We start from the raw sequence: 17050 nt of genomic DNA on the forward strand, positions 1-17050 counted from the left end.
ACAAAAAAGCAACTCCTCCCCTTGAAGTTTCTTGCAGATAGATGTTCAAGTGGATTCTGCACATCAGAGGATGTTGTGGCCAGAGTCCGGGTGCCAGACGATTGGCCTGAAGAGCAGCCAGAACCTGCTGTGGCCACCGTGCAGAGAAAGTGTGCCCAGAACTGAAAGTAACCCTCTTTCTCAGAGGCCGGTGTAATACACATACGTTTGAGCCTTTGGCTCAGTAATGCACGTACAACTCTGGCTACAATTCCAAACACCAAAGTTATCTAATCAAGTGTCCAAACTCAGAGCTTGAAGGTTATCCAAGCAGACATTCTGACTCCAGCCAGGAACCCCAAAGGGCACTTGTTCTTCTGTTGGACTCTCCCAGCTGCTAGAGCTCTTCTGTTTGCCAAAATCCCCTTTTTTGTTCTGCCCTCTGGAACAGATCATGATAATGATGACTGTTATGAAGTGAATGTTGCGTCTCTTCAAAATTCATATGTGGAGGCCCGGCCCTTAGTGTGATGATATTTGGAGGTGGGGCTTCTGGGATGTAATTAGGTTTAGATGAGGTTATGGGAGTAGGACTCCCATGAAGGAATTAGTGTCCTTACAAGAAGAGGCGGAGGCAGTAGCTTACTTGCTCTTCATCATGTGTGGATACAGGGAGGAGGTGACCATCTGCTAGCCAGGAAGAGCCCTCACTGGGGATCTTGGACTCCCCAGCCTCTAGAACTGAGAGAATTAAATTCCTGTTGCTTAAACCACCTTGTGGTACTTTGTTATAGTGGCCTGAATGAAATGATGATGAGGAAGAGGAGGAGGAGGATGACAGCTAGCATTTACTGAGTGTTTATTAAGCCCTAGGCATTGCTTCCCAGTGCTTTACACACAACAACTTATTTAATTCTGCCAACAACCCTATGAGGCTGGGATTATTATAATCCCTTCCCCAACTTTTTTTTTGAGACAGCGCCTCACTCTGTCACCCAGGCTGGAGTGTAGTGGCAGGACCACAGCTCACTGCAGCTTCAACCTCCCAGATTCAAGTGATCCTCCCACCTCAGCCTCCTGAGTAGCTGAGACTACAGGTGCACACCACCATGCCTGGCTAATTTTTTAATTTTATTTTTGTAGAGACAGGGTCTTCCTATTTTGCCAGGGCTGGTCTTGAACTCCTGGATTCAAGTAGTCTGTCCTCCTTGGCCTCCCAAAGTGTTTTTTTAAAGATAGGGAAACTAAACAAGAACAGAGTGGCTGAGTAACTTGCCCAAGGGGCATTCTAGTTCTAGAGTCTGAGTGGGAAATGTCCTCAGCCCTCAGTTGCCTAAGAGAGTTCCAGGGTCCCCACACCGAACTCTGAGTCATCTCTTCTTTGAACTAAATCCCCTCAGTTTTCTCAATTCAAAAGACCTAGTTTCCAGACCCTTTTAACTTTGGTCATATGCTAGTGTGTCATGTTTTTCTTAAAATGAGTTGTGCAGAACGAAACAAAGCAGCATTCCAGAAGTGGTTACATCCGTGCAGCACCACAGGGACTAATGGCTCCAGCATTAGGAGATTTCTTCTGCTACTCATGCACCTAAAGGCACAGTTCCATTTTTAGTAACCAAGACAGTCCTCCTGCTCATCAAATCTTAGAGTTTAAGCATCAAAAGAGGCTGGGCATGGTGGCTCACACCTGTAATCTCAGCACTTTGGGAGGCCGAGGCGGGTGGATCATTTGAGGTCAGGAGTTCAAGACCAGCCTGGCCAACATGGTGAAACCCCATCTCTACTAAAAATACAAAAATTAGCCGGGTGTGGTGGTACACGCCTGTAATCACAGCTACTTGGGAGGCTGACGCAGGAGAATTGCTTGAACCTGGAAGGCAGAGGTTGCAGTGAGCCGAGATCGCGCCACTGTATTCCAGCCTAGGAGACAGAGAGAGACTCTGTCTCAAAAAAAAAAAAAAAAAAAAAAAAGAATCAAAAGAGATATTCGAATGTTAATCCAGGCTACCATCTTGAACTTGGGGGCCACTGAAACACTCTGCTATGAAAATATTAATGGTACCAAAATAGCTCTGTACAACTCAATTGTACAGTAGACTTTTTGAACCTTAAGGCTGAGCTTTTCCAGTCTTTTGAGTCAAAGGCGTCAGGCATTTCTGTGGCTGCTTGTGAAGACTTCTGTCAGAAGCCTCTCCAGCTGGAATCTCCAAGGCATTGTAGTTTCAAAAGGCACAGAGGCAGCTCATATATTTGGGGTGAATCCAAAGACAAATTTGAAAACTTAGAAATGCTTAATTCATTTTGATTTTCAAAGTGAAACACACACACACACACAGAGGCACACACACTCAGAGATTTTAGCCAGGCGACAAACGAATCACCAGCAACTCAGTACGTATTTTGCAGCAAAAGTCAACAACTTAAATTGCTCCTTTAAACTCTGCAAATATTTTAGGATTTCAAAATTCAGGGTGCATTTCTCAAGGAATTCCTGTCTGAAATTTCTTAAGGTAATTTCATATTTGATTATATGAGTTATTTAAAATTACATTGGGCTTAATTTGATCTCTTTCTCTGGATCTAGCCTACTATTACAAGAATTATGATACTAGGAACAAGGCAGGAAGGAAGAGAAGTAGTTAGCCAGAAGTCCCTTGGGAGAGCTAATGATTTTAAAGACAGTCCAGGGCTTAGGGATTCAGGAAGGGTGGAATCCCTTATTTACGGTTGTAGTTAATCCTAATTTCAATTCTACCTGGTGACTTGGATGATAATAGTAGGATAGAATGAAAGCAGTATTTTCATCCACATCACTTCATCATGTTTCATAATTACCTATTGATATATTCCCAAAACACAATGATCACAGTTGAGACAACCAGCATTGACAGAATTACTTTTCCTTTGACATTCATTATTTTCTCCTAGGAAAAAAGAAGAGGGAGAAAAAAAGAGAACAGATTAAATCAATGAACTTCAGAGTGAGATGTGGTTTTTAAAAAATGTTTTTACCTAATTCTTTTTTAAAATTATTATTATACTTTAAGTTCTGGGGTACATGTGCAGAATGTGCAGGTTTGTTACATGGGTATACACGTGCCGTGGTGGTTTGCTGCACCCATCAACCCCTCATCTACATTAGGTATTTCTCCTAATGCTATCCCTCCCCTAGCCCCCCATCCCCCGACAGGCCCCAGTGTGTGATGTTCCCCTCCCTGTGTCTATGTGTTCTCATTGTTCAACTCCCACTTATGAGTGAGAACATGTGGTACTTGGTGTTCTGTTCCTGTGTTAGTTTGCTGAGAATGATGGTTTCCAGCTTCATCCATCATTCATCCCAGCAAAGGACATGAACTCATCCTTTTTTATGGCTGCATAGTACTCTATGGTGTATATATGCCACATTTTCTTTATCCAGTCTATCATTGATTGGCATGTGGTTTGATTCCAAGTCTTTGCTATTGTGAATAGTACTGTAATAAACATATATGTGCATGTATCTTTACAGTAGAATTATTTATAATCCTTTGGGTATATACCCAGTAATAGGATTGCTGAGTTAACTGGTATTTCTGGTTCTAGATCCTTGAGGAATCACCACACTGTCTTCCACAATGGTTGAACTAATTTACACGCCCACCTAATTCTTTCCAAAAGAATATATTTAGGATGGTCTAACTAGAGCCAAGGAGTCTGTTCTACCTTAAATTGCATAGACCTGCAGTGGCAGATCAGGTCAATTTGGTTAATAGAGGAGGTTGCCTACATTGGCAAGGGTGCTAAGGCCATACTGGGGGTCAGAGAGGAGGTATCCCTATCTGCCATGGATGTAGGAGACAATGGAAGTAGCTGTACATGGTTCCCAGGGACTCTAGTTGCCTTCCAAGTCTGATCGCCCCACCTTTCATTTTGTGACTGTGAGGAGCCACCCCAACCCCAAGCTCCATGCCCTTGATATACTGATAACACATTCCCCTGCTCAGAGGGGAAAATGACCCTGGGTTTACAAGCTAGGCCTCATCCACTTCCCAGCCACCCCTAGCGTAGCCCCATCACACTCACAGGCAAGCAAAAAATTGGTGCACGGCAGGTGCATAGATATTTCCTGATCACTGTGTGAAATTGTCTAAAAAAGCAGGAGTGCTGTGTAAAGAATAACAGGCCAGGAAGTACTTTAATGTGGGTGATCAGGGAAGGTTCATTGTGTAGGTAAAAGTTAAGTTGAGTCCCAAGGGATAAAGAGGGATGGAAAAGGATGAAAAGCACCAAAAGAAGGAATGAGGCTATTTTGGGAGCAACATCTGTAACAGGCTGACAGGAGAAAAAACTTCTTGTATTTAAACAGACAGCATTAAAGAAGAAAAATACTTGCACCTCAGCATGGCTGGATCCAAGGAGGGGTGCTAGTTGGCAACAGGATGGTGGACAGGGCAAATACACCATGAAAGGCATGGGAGGGAGGGAAGGGAGTCACAAGCACCTCAGAAGCCAGAGAATAACCAGATTTAACTTCATGCAGAGATGCCTGCCTGTGTGCTGGGGTGTGGAGGGTGGATCAGAGCTGACAGCAGCATGGAGAGTGAGGTGGCAGACTACTCTGATGGCCAAAACGAAGGGGTGGCTGTATTGCATACATGTTTTTTTCTTGGCTATATGTTATGATGTTTTCACATCTTCGAAAACCTCTCTGGCTGGCGGGATAATGTCCTCTTCTACGACTAGCCAGTTCTTAGAGACAGCCAGGGCTCAGCTAGAAGCATGCCTTTGATATACAAATGAACCAATGCTGAGCTGTAGATCTTCACCCGCCCTGCACACCCCAGGAGGCAATATGACTTGGCCTTAATCATCCCATCAGGGCCAGGTACCAGACAACTAGGGGCCATCCGTAGAGCTTAAAGCCCTCTGAAATTACTCAAACTAGTCCATCCTAAACTGTTCACCCTGCCCTGTCTTTCCCATGGAAACCCCAATAAGGGCTCTGGCCTCAGTCTTCCCCTTGCTCCCTGTCTTCTGTCTCTTGACCACCCTCGTGTCTTTCCCATGTGGCCCCATGTGGTGTGCTGTGCCTCCTGTCTTTAGGACCCGTGAGCATAATAAACATTGTTTTTTCCTGAGCTTTTCCTGTGTCTCCTCTGGTGATCACACTGAACTGACCATCACATAAAAGAATACAGAACAGTGGCCTGTGTTAAAAAGGAGGCGGAGAGATGGAAAGTGGTAGATTATTCAAAATATACCTCGGCAAGAGAATTGATAGGATTTGGCTGGTCATGTAGGTGTCAGGGACAAGGGAGAGGAAAGAAGCAAGGTTTCTGTCTCAGCAGTCTGCTGGATAATTGTAGCATTTTCTGAGATGGGTTGGATGGAAGAGGAATCGGTTTGAGGGATAAGAATAATGAGTTCCCACTTGGACATGTTAATTTTGAGGTGTCTACACACTCCTAAATGGAGATGACAAGAGGCAAATGGACATTCGGGTCTGAAGTTCAACAGAGATGTGGGCTAGACATGCAACTGGAAGAGTTGTTCACATATGGAAGGTAGTTAATGTGAAGGAAATGAATGAGGCTATAACTGTCTTTGCAAAATTATAACTAAATAAATTATGACAGTGAAAGACATCAGACCTAACCAATTCCATCTTGCCCCTAACCTATAACCTGTCATCCATTCCTGGGCGTAGGCTTAACTAGCCTTGGGAAGGAATTTAGTTTATAGTTTAAATAATAGCCCTTCCCAAAAGCTAAACTCTTCTTGTAAAATGAATGAAAGGCCACCAGCCACCAAGTTAGAATGAGAGGGGCTGGAATTCTAAATATTACCAGCCATTATTCCGGAGGTCATAAGATTTTCGGGGAGACTGATTTGAGTAATAATAAAACTTCGGGCTCCCCGTACAGCTGGCTCTGTGTGAATTACTCTTTCTCTTTTGAAATTCCCTTGTCTTGATAAATCAGCTCCGTCTAGGCAGCGGGCAAGGTGAACCCCTTGAGCGGTTACAAGATTACCTTGTGAGAGAATGTAGAGAGAGGAAAAGGAAAGAAGCTGGCCCTGGGCTGAAGCCTGAAAATGTCAACATTTTGAAGTAGGATTGAGAAGGAGAAGCCCAGGAGGGAGGAAGAAAACCAAGACTGTGGACCTCTGGAAGCTAAGAGGCCGGCCACACCAAATGTCATTGCTTCGTGAAGCCACCTCCCACCCCCGCCCAACCAGCAGCTGAGTCCTCCTTCTCTTCTTGGGCTCCCCCTGTCTCTGTTCACATTACTGTACTTGCTGTTTTTGGAGGTGGCTCTGCCGCTGGTATCAGTTAGTCTGTGAGCTTCCTGAGGGCAGGAGGTGTGTTTTATTCAACCTTGAATCCCCAGTGCCTCACATAGAGCACATGAGTCACTCCATTAATGTTTGCTGAGTGAATGAAATCAAGTAAGAATGATATTTAGATTTGTCCCCTCTGGACACAGGTCATTTTCCAACTCTTTTCAAAGAGATTTCTTAGATGATTTCAGACTCAGATCTCGTATCTTACAAACCCTTTATTATCAAATCCAGTTAAAGAAGAGAAAGAATGGGATCTTCAGAGAGTGAGCTCTGTTTGGAAACAAAAAAGCCGGGCTGAATTCAATGTTATAACCCAACTTCTAGCTTTCCATACAACTATGGTGGGCAGTATTCCAGAGACCGGAGATGGTGAGTTTGCTGGATAAAGCTCAGTCTCAGGCCTCTTCCCCCAAGTACCATGTGAGCCAGCACTCACAGCCCCGGGCCCATGGCAAAGTCAGAAAACGCAGATGGCTGCAGGAAACTCATCCCCACTGCTGAAAAAAAGCCACTAGAGTCTGCATCCGAAGCACTAGCACTGAGTGCTGGAAAAATCTTGGTTTGGGGTGCAAAAACCTAAGGCTGTGGCCACCTCTCTGTGCCGATGTCCTCACTTCCAGAGAAGTGTGGATGGTAGTAGCCACAGGCTTTGGAGTGATGTGGGGATGTGAGTCTCAACTTTGACAAATGAAGCTGGGTAACCCTGAGCAGTGGCCCTCATCCACAACTCCAGAAAGCTCTGAAAACCAAACACCTTTTTTGTAATTCAATTGGCATCAAGGCCATAACTGACATGAGGCCATTTATAGTCTTTATCCCACTGGGTGAGACTGTTTAAACATTTCTTTCCATAAATACTGATGTATTTTATTATGTGGTGCTGCTGCACTAGGAATGTTATATATGATACATAATCCATGTCCAAAAAATCCTGAAATCCAACACATTTGGCCCCTGGGTTTCAGATAAGAGATTGTGGACCTCTACTGGATCACATTAAATTAATAGTGATGATTACAAGAGATAATGTTGTCCATAAAATACTTAGCACTGTGCCTGGCATAGTATAAATGCACACACACACACACACACACACACAAAAGCACACTAGTTCTTATTACTGATATCCATAAAACAGGCTGTTGGGAGGATCCAATGAGATAGCAATGTGCCTGGTACTTAGCAAATGCTCAAAACAGATTTGAAGGAAAGAAAGGAGGAATTTGGAATAAGAACCTGTTATACAATGAAGTGCAAATAAATGCAAATGAGGAACTCTAAAGATTTACCCATCTGTTCTGTGTCTCAGCCTGATTAAGGATGCCTCAGAAGTGGGACGTGACTTTGATTCTCTTTGTTTGATCAAGCCCCAGGCACTGCTACAACCCCCCCGTGTGTGCCGAGGAGGCAACAGAGGCTGGCTGTGTGTGTCCCTAGTCTTGCCGACCCCACCTGCTGAGGATCAAATGCAAATTGTAAGGAATGTTAGGCAGAGAAAGGTGAAAACTCTCACGGTTGGAAACACTGGCACTTACATCAGGGATAGCCCAAATCAGACATACCTCCAAATCCCATCTCCAAATACACAAGTGTTTATGATTTTTTTTAATTCCAAAAATTAGCATCAGAAGCAACTCTCGAAGCCCACTTCTTTCTGGAGCTCATATATGGCTTGAATCTGCCTCCTTTTTTGCTGTGGTCAATCGTCACTCTTGTTGAAGACTTACAATTGGATGGCCGGGTGCAGTGGCTCACGCCTGTAATCTCAGCACTTTGGGAGGCTGAGGTGGGCGAATCACTTGAGGTTAGGAGTTCGAGACCAGCCTGGCCAACATGGCAAAACCCCTTCTGTACTAAAAATACAAAAATTAGCTGGGTGTTGTGGCACATACCTGTAATCCCAGCTGCTTGGGAGGCTGAGGCAGGAGAATCACTTGAACCTGGGAGGCAGAGGCTGCAGTGAGCCGAGATCGCACCACTGTACTCCAGCCTAGGGACAGAGCAAGACTCCATCTCAAAAAAAAAAAAAAAAAAAAAAAAAAGAAACTTACAAATGGAAGCTGTCCGAATGAGCCCATTTTGCATCATTTAGCAAAGCATTACAAATAGGCAGTGACATGCTTCCTGGAATCTGGAATCCAAACCTCCAGGGAGGAAGGGTTGGCAGGGTGGCCAATGGGTCTTTTAAACATTTTTTTTTTCTCTCTGGTCAAAATATGAGGCATTTGGCAGCCAATGTGGTTTAAAATTTCTTCCCTTGTGTGTTTGTCTCTCTGAATTTTCAACTGTGTAATTCTGAAGATTGGTGGTTCACTGTCCTATCCACCAGTGAGAAACATGGGTTTGGGCCAGGCACAGTAGCTCATGCTTGTAATCCCAGCATTTTGGGAGGCCAAGATGGGCGGATTGCTTGAGCCCAGGAGTTCGACACCAGCCTGGTCAACGTGGGGAAACTCCCTCTCTACAAAAAATACAAAAAGTAACTGGGTGTGAAGGTGCATACCTGTAGTCCAGCTACTGGGGAAGCTGAGGTAGGAAGATCACCAGAGCCTGGGAAGGTCCAGGCTACAGTGAGCTGTGATTAAGCCACTGCACTCCAGCCTGGGCGACAGAGTGAGATCCTACAAGAAAGAAAGAGAGAAAGAGAGAAAGAGAGAAGGAGAGAGAGAGAGAGAGAGAGAGAGAGAAGAGAGGAGAGGAGAGGAGAGGAGAGGAAAAGAAAAGTTTTAAAACTCTCCTTTCAAGGGGTGGAGCACAGAATTAGGACCTGTCAAGTATTAACACCCTGTCTTAAGTGGGAGAGTGGAACCCTGATGTCCCCTGGGTCGTACCCCTCAGAGAACTGGGTGAACTTGGCCAGCCCCAGTTGCACAGCCTGCAATGGTCCAGAGCCCTCCTGCCATCTCTCAGACCCTCTGCCTTAATACTCTTGTACTTTCTCTTTGAATCCATTCTATGACCCCAGACCATTTGTAGAACTCAGTTAAGCAGAACTCAGTGCCTGCACAGCTTCCCAAATGCAACCACTCTCACCCCCATTCCTGGAACGTGTGCAGATTATGCTAAAAATGTAGAGGCATTTTGCAAGGCAGGGTCATGTTGTTCAGCCTGTCATTTCTCCACCTTCCTCACTCTACCCTTACCCTCCTCCTTTTCCGCTTCTCTTTCCCTGGAGTGTCAGACAGACTTTTCCATATGGCCCATAAATGAATTCTTCCCTACCACCCACCTGCAATCCTTCTCACACAGAACAACACACACACCCTCCGAGAATCTCACAGTTCCACCCCAACTGGGTGAAGCCAAGGTATTCCTTCCAAACAGAATTCCACTCTGAAAGGAATTATAGCAGATCCTATCTTCTCCATCTCACGTCAGAGGAAAAGGTGAACCTCTCAGCTGAATGCCATGCACTCAGAGGCCATGGAAAAGCCATTATCACGGAGAGCAGGAATCCGGCAGGGTGAAAGTGGTGGCAGGAGAAACCAAGCCTTCTCCGCAGGCTCCACCTCTCTGCAGGCTAAAGAATTCTCCTCCCAGCCTGAGATTCCTACATCAGGCCCCTAGAGCCCACCCCTCCTCCGCTTGAGCCCTAATCACTTTCAGGCTATTGTGATGGGTCCAGAATGGCACGGGCCCTGGCTCCCACAAGTGTCAGAGCCCTTTGAACCACAGTAACTCCATCTTGAATGGGAGCTGGGTAAAATAAGGCTGAAACCCACTGAGCTGCATTCCCAGATGGTTAAGGCATTGTAAGTCACAGGATGAGACAGGAAATCAGCACCAGATGCATATCATAGAGACCTTGCTGGTAAAATAGGCTGCAGCAAAGAAGCCGGCTAAAACCCACCAAAACCAAGATGGCGATGAGAGTGACCTCATTCATCCTCACTGCTACACTCCCATCAGCATCATGACAGTTTACAAATACCTTCCTGACATGGTAATGTCAGGAAGTTACCCTATATGTCTAAAAAGGGGAAGCAAGAATAATCCATCCCTTATTTAGCATATAATCAAGAAATAACCACAAAAATGGGTAACCAGCAACCCTTAGGGCTGCTCTGCCTATGGAGTAGCCATCCTTTTATTCCTCTACTTCCTTAATAAACTTGCTTTCACTTTACAGATTCGCCCTCAATTCTTTCTTGAGTGAGATCCAAGAACCCTCTCTTGGGGTCTGGATCCAGAACCCCTTCCTGTAACACAAGTGTTTGGGGTAAAGAAATGAGTAAAGAGAGTTCTGTGGCACTTCAGTTCTGCTCTGCCATGGACTCATCAACAAACATGGAACTAGGCTACTGTGCACCAGACGGTCTTTGGAACTAGAGATGTTTTAGTGAACAAGATTATCATAGAGCTTCTGTTCCAATGGGAGACAAGAGACTCAACAAGATATATAACACTGTAGCGACAGTGTTGCAAAGAGAAGGAAAACAGATAAGGGGATGGGGAAGAGTGCAGTAATTAATTGGGTGTTGATGACCTTGGACAAGACTCTAGTCTTTAGTCCTCCATATCCTTGATTATAAAGGAGAATGTTTCAGCTCCAGCATTCCAGGTGAAAATTAGGCTAAGTGCAAAGACTTTTAAATCAGCAGAGTCCTAGATGTACATGTTGGGCAAGTTCCTTTAATGCTCTGGGCCTCTATTTACATATACAAGATGGAGATTCTAACACCCTCCTCAAACGGTTCTTGAAAGCATACTGTGCCCATGATCTGTTAATGCTCCACACACAGTACCTATAATAACGATGATGCTTTTTTAATGGGAGAGATTCAGAAATGCATGGCTCAGAGCTTGGTGTGAAAGCAGAGCTGTGAGTTCATCTGAGACAGGACTCTCGATGGGCAGCACCTCTCAGAACAGTCGGGGCAAGTCCACACGCCAACTGCATGTTGTGATAAAGTCAGCTCCATGCCCCGCTCTATCCCGGGAACACAGCTTTGACCAGACCGGCTGCTCCTCCATTCGCACCCCACCCCACCTCCCTGCTCCACCCCTGCCCGCCCCCCGTCCCCAGCCTTGTCATAGTCCTGCAGGACAGCCCCAGCGCCAACACAAGGCCAGCTTTCTAAACTGGGATCATGAGTTTCTCTGGCCTCAGACTCCTTGTCCCTGAAACAAGTCCTTTGGAGCTAAGATGCCCCATTAGGCTTCTCTGATGGACCCACGACATGCGTGAGAAATCAACCTCAGGGCTGGAAACCGCATTTTTTAAGAGGGTTATTCTTTTAGGCACATAGAGCTCACCCTGCTGCAGTGACCTACACTGGCTCCTTGGTGTGATGAGCAAATGATAGGATTCATCAACTATCACTTCTCAGCCTTTTGGCTCAGATCATGCGTAGGAACCACCAACCAACATGCACTGAGTGCAGAGGCTAACTTACCAGGAGCTAACGAAGCTTAGGTGTCAGGTCCTCATGTGCACAGGACTCCTTGCAAGACTGGGCTTGTTTTCCCATTAGGGTGAGCATGAGAAAGCCCCAAATGCTTCCCAGAGGGAAAGAGTGCTGCCCTGCCTGGAAGAGTCACTCTCTAGCCTCAGTGCCTGTCCAGGGGCTGCAGGCTGAGCTGGGATGCTGACCCATTACCTGCACGCCCACCTAGGTCCCAGGAACAACCTGTCCCAGGTGGACTTTGTTGAGCACCTGGGCCCCTCCTCCTTTGGCCTCAAGGAGAAGGAGATGAACTACACACTGCTCTCTCTGCTCCCTGCTCAGGAGTCACTATGATCCAGGTCTCACAGCCACCTCATGCTCCACCCAGGTTCAGCTGCCTCACTGTGCCTAGCAAGGATCCAGAGCTGAGTTTTCTCACGATCTGCCTGGAGCCACCTGAGAAACTGTCAAAAGACTTTACAGATGTGGCATCGCCAATAACAAGTTGGGAAGCTAAAAGAAACTCCTCTAAACTCTCAGTAATAAAAAGCACCCATTGATTAACCATGCCACAGGCAAAACCGATTTATCTGTCTTTTCTCTTTTATTGGAAATGATTCTAGAAAACTGTTGTCAGATAATGTGGCAAAGAGTATGTAGCCCAAACATGACAGATGCATCAGGCAGTTAAGTAATACTAATCATTTTTGTATTACTTTTACATCATTTTATGTCATTGTTTTCTGGATTTTGTTACATTTGGAATGTTTGTCAGTCTTTGTTATTTGTTGTGATATTGCTTCTCATATTTCAGACATTTACTTCCACACCTAACATTGTATTTGAAATTTTACATTCTTTTCTTTTATTTTCTTTTCTTTTTTGAAACGGAGTCTGGCTCTGTTGCCCAGGCTGGAGTGCAGTGGTGCGATCTTGGCTCACTGCAAGCTCCGCCTCCCGGGTTTATGCCATTCTCGTGCCTCAGCCTCCTGAGTAACTGGGACTATAGGTGCCCGCCACCATGCCCGGCAAATTTTTTTTTGTATTTTTACACTTGATCTTAGCCAAAAGGCCGAGAAGCGATTTTTTTTGGTATTTTTAGTAGAGACGGGGTTTCACCGTGTTAGCCAGGATGGTCTCAATTTCCTCACTTCGTGATCTGCCTGCCTCAGCCTCCCAAAGTGCTGGGATTACAGGCGTGAGCCACCGTGCCCGGCCCATTCTTTTCCTTAAAGAGGTCTCCCCAAATGGAATCAGCTTCAAGTCCTGCAACACCTGGATTTTCCCCGATCGAGCCAGGCCAGGTCAGGCCCTGTGCTAAACCCCTTTTCAGGAGTCTCTTAGTTAAGCCCCATGACAACCCAGTGAAGTTACTCTATTATTATCCCTATTTTACAGACATAAAAACAGAGGCTCAGAAAAGTGAAGTAACTTGCCCCGTGTCACATAGCACAAAGTGGTGGAGTTGGGGTTCAAATCCAGGGAGCCAGGCCCCAGTGCCCTCTCTTTTAACCACTCTGTTGCTCTAGGAAACATGAAGACTTCTGCATGGGTTAATCGCTGTGGGGCCAGCTCTTCCTTGGACAAGCTGGTGAGCATCGGCTCAGCTCTCCTAGCATTTCCAGGCACCTTCTGTGTGCCTGGTGTGGGGTGTCCTCACACACAGCATCTTGTTTATTCCTCATGATGGTCAGTGCGGTGGCCTTAGTGTGGTTTTTTAGCTGAGGAAACTGAGCTTTAGCAAAGGGGCATAGCTTGCCGGAGATCACTGGGCATGCCCAGAAGTCTTGGTGCCAGATTTAAAATGCCTGCCTCCCAGGCCCAGACCTTGGCATATGGATGGTGCTGGGTGTAAGGAGGAAGAGTGCTTTATTTTCCTAAAACCTCAGTGAGCTGGTGGGTCTTACAAGGAAATGCTTCCATGGTACAATTCACGGGGAAGCAGGGGAGGTGCCTGGAAGGTTGTCTCTGGTTATATTTTTCATTATAAGGGTCAGAGTAAACAGACATAGGAAAATAAGAAACAGGTCTCAGACTAAATACACGGCCCACTGTCGCTCCAGCCATCTCAAACGGAATGACCTGCTCTCTGAAGTATATCTTACAGTGCTTTCTCTCGAATCCCCTTTGGGAAATCTAAAGGCTGGATCCAGCCAGCTTTTCCATGCTGCCTGGTCTAGAAATCACTGCAAGGGTTTTTCCCAGAGAACCAAAGTAAGATAAATGAAAGATGCTACACAATCCTGAGAAGGCTCTGCCTCCATCCATAACTTCACCCCTGGGCCCCAAGACTTGTGCTCTGCTCCTGCATTAACACCTCAAATCCTTCAGGAAAAGCTCCAGGCTGCAGCTGCAGCCCTGTGAGATTCTGCCAGGAGAGCAAAATAAAGCTGAACTTACAGTGAAGTCCCTGAGCCAGCATCCTGCTTCCAGATCCACTGCTGGAGAGACAAGGACTTGGTCCTCTTCCAAAACTACTGAGGGGGCCACAGAGAGAGTTAGGGGGATTCACCGGTGACCCCAGCATGGCAGAAGCAAATCATTTCACCACCTCACATACCTTATTGTCTGCTGCTTTCACCCCAGAGTAAAAGGCAAAACAACAAAGTTCTTTTGAGCTCCCTTCTGCAGAAGGAGGCAGGACTCAGATGAACGGAAGATGCTGGTTTCAACTCCTGTCAAAAGAATAAACAGCTGTCTCAGCAGATAGGGAGTAGACAGAGCCCTCAGCGGCCAGGGCCTTTGTTCCTTGCAGGCCTTGGGAAATGGGCTGTTTATCATGCCTGTTGACTCAGAGCTGTGTACCAAGGCAGAAATGTCCCTCTCTGGATCCATGAGCGGCCCAGCCTCCTTGCCAAGCAAAACCGTGGTCCAAACTGGGCCTAGTATGGGAGGAGGAAAGGCCACCACCCACCCTTAAGAGGGGCAGCCGGGGGGGGGGGCCCACATCACACACTCCTGGATTAAAATGGGAACCATTCTGAACCCAAACAACCTCAAGTGACTGCTCCTAGGAACAGCCAATGGAGACATTAAAACACACATACAAACACACACACACCAGAGGGAAGTGGATAAAGGGCTATCTTGAGAGTCCTCAAGACTCGTGGAAATTCTACCTAAATGTTCCTCAAAGTTAAGTCCTTCCTCTTCATCTTTTAGGCTTCGGAAGTCGCTGTTTGGTTTGAACACTACATTTTTATAGAATGTTACGGAATCTCCCACATCACAAAGCACACTACAAGAACTGTGAAAGGTCACCGAGGCTCAGCTCTGCTCTTCGGCTGAATAATGCTTAACCCTTCCCATACCCTCCTCCTGCTCCCAAAATAGAATCTTGCAGCTGGGAGGGACCTATGGGCAGTAGATTTTCCACCGGCGTCGAAACAGCTTAAACTTTTTCGAAAAGCAAATAAAGTCATTCTCAGAACCCCCACGACCTGAAAAAGAACACATGGAACCCTTTGGCTAAAGCAGGGAAATGACACCCAAAGCCCCTTCTTCATCTTCCCACACGGCTGAGACACCTCCAGGGAGTACAGTCTGGAAACCCCAGACGGAAGACAGGGGACCAAAGCTGGACAGGAAGGAGTCAAGGACTGGCCCCCCGGTCGCTCAGTAGTGCCTAATCCAGCCTCTTCCTCCCGTTCCCCAGAAGGAAATTTTACAGCTTCCACCTCTTAAGGGCATGAGTTAGTTGGCCACAACCTTTAGGGTCCAGAAGTTCTTCCTAATACCTTGCTTAAATCCTTCCTCTGGGTATCTGTTTAAGCCAGACAGATGCACACTTTCCTATCCTGTCATTCTGCTCCCAGTTCCACACTCAAAAGAAAGTGTGTGGATGTTCACCAAGACACACGCATTAGAATACTCATAGCACACCCCAAACTGGATGCTCCCCCAAGGCCTATCATCAGAACAGGTAAATTATCACCTAGTCCCACAGTGGGATTCTATCTAGAGCAAAGAGAATGAGCGAGCTACAGCTATTCACGTCAACAAGGAAAATCTCACACGCACAGCGCTGAGTGAAAGAAACCGGGCATAAAAGGTACACACTGGATGATTCCATTTATTTAAAGTTCAAAAATAGGCACAACTGGCAGGGGGTGGTGGCAGCTCATGCCTGTAATCCCAGCACTTTGGGAGGCTGAGGTAGGTGGATTACTTGAGGTCAGCAGTTTGAGACCAGCCTGACCAACATGGTGAAACCCCGTCTCTACTAAAAATACAAAAATTAGCTGAGTGTGGTGGCACGTGCCTGTAATCCCAGCTACTCAGGAGGCTAAGACAGGAGAATCGCTTGAACCCGGAGGCGGAGGTTGCAGTGAGCCGAGATTGCGCCACTGCACTCTAGCCTGAGCTACAGAGCGAGACTCTGTCTGAAAACAAACAAATGAAAAACAAACAAACAAACAAAAAGGCAAAACTAACTTGTGGTAGTAGAAGTCAAGATGGCTTCCTTAGGGGCGGTGCTGACTGGGACCAGCCCAGGGAAGTTCTGGGGGGCTGGTCATGTGCTGTTTCAGGTAGTGGTTACACACGTGTCCACTTTGTGAAAATGCATCACAAATGTGCCTGTTTTGTATGAACGTTAAGGATAAAAAATGGGCTGGGCGTGGTGGCTCATGCCTGTAATCCCAGCACATTGGGAGGCTGAGGCAGGTGGATCATGAGTTCAAGAGATCGAGACCATTCTGGCTGACATGGTGAAACCCCGTCTCTATTAAAAATACAAAAAAATCAGCCAAGTGTGGTGGCACATGCCTATAGTCCCAGCTACTCGGGAGGCTGAGGCAGGAGAATCACTTGAACCTGGGAAGCGGAGGTTACAGTGAGCCAAGATTGCACCACTGCACTCCAGCCTGGTGACAGAGCAAGACTCCGTCTCAAAAAAAAAAAAAAAAAAAAAGAATAAAAAGTGGTTGCGCACAGTGGCTCATGCCTGTAATCCCAGCACTGTGGGAGGCCAAGGTGGGTGGATCCCCAGAGGTCGGGAGTTTGAGACCAGCGTGATCAACATGGAGAAACCCCGTCTCTACTAAAAATACAAAATTAGCCGGACATGGTGGCTCATGCCTGTAATCCCAGCTACTCGGGAGGCTGAGGCAGGAGAATCGCTTGAACCCACGAAGCAGAGGTTGCGGTGAACTGAGATGGCACCATTGCACTCCAGCCTGGACAACAAGAGTGAAACTCTGTCTCAAAAAAAAAAAAAAAAAAAAAAAAGATAAAAAGTAACAGAAATCTTCCTTCTGGGAGCTGAGCTCTCTTGGGCACTGTCTTTCCCTGCTAGGGCCACAGGACCATGGGTGGGCCCTGCATGCCCAATCTCAGGCACCACAAATACCTCAGGAGGGGCT

At 46.4% G+C, this 17050-nt stretch overlaps 1 protein-coding gene across 1 annotated transcript in view; it reads right to left on the bottom strand.

Moving 5' to 3' along the window:
- GGTA1 (glycoprotein alpha-galactosyltransferase 1 (inactive)) overlaps positions 1-14532 on the bottom strand; it is a 32808-nt gene extending 18276 nt beyond the window's left edge. Inside the window, 2 exon segments of the mRNA XM_073021892.1 lie at positions 2815-2903; positions 14248-14532. Of these exon segments, the coding sequence (XP_072877993.1) occupies positions 2815-2894 (80 nt within the window). The 5' untranslated portion in view covers positions 2895-2903; positions 14248-14532.
- Positions 14533-17050: the final 2518 nt, after the last annotated feature.

Source organism: Chlorocebus sabaeus, chromosome 12 (assembly GCF_047675955.1).
Source record: "Chlorocebus sabaeus isolate Y175 chromosome 12, mChlSab1.0.hap1, whole genome shotgun sequence".
In the NCBI taxonomy this organism is placed as follows: Eukaryota; Metazoa; Chordata; class Mammalia; order Primates; family Cercopithecidae; genus Chlorocebus; species Chlorocebus sabaeus.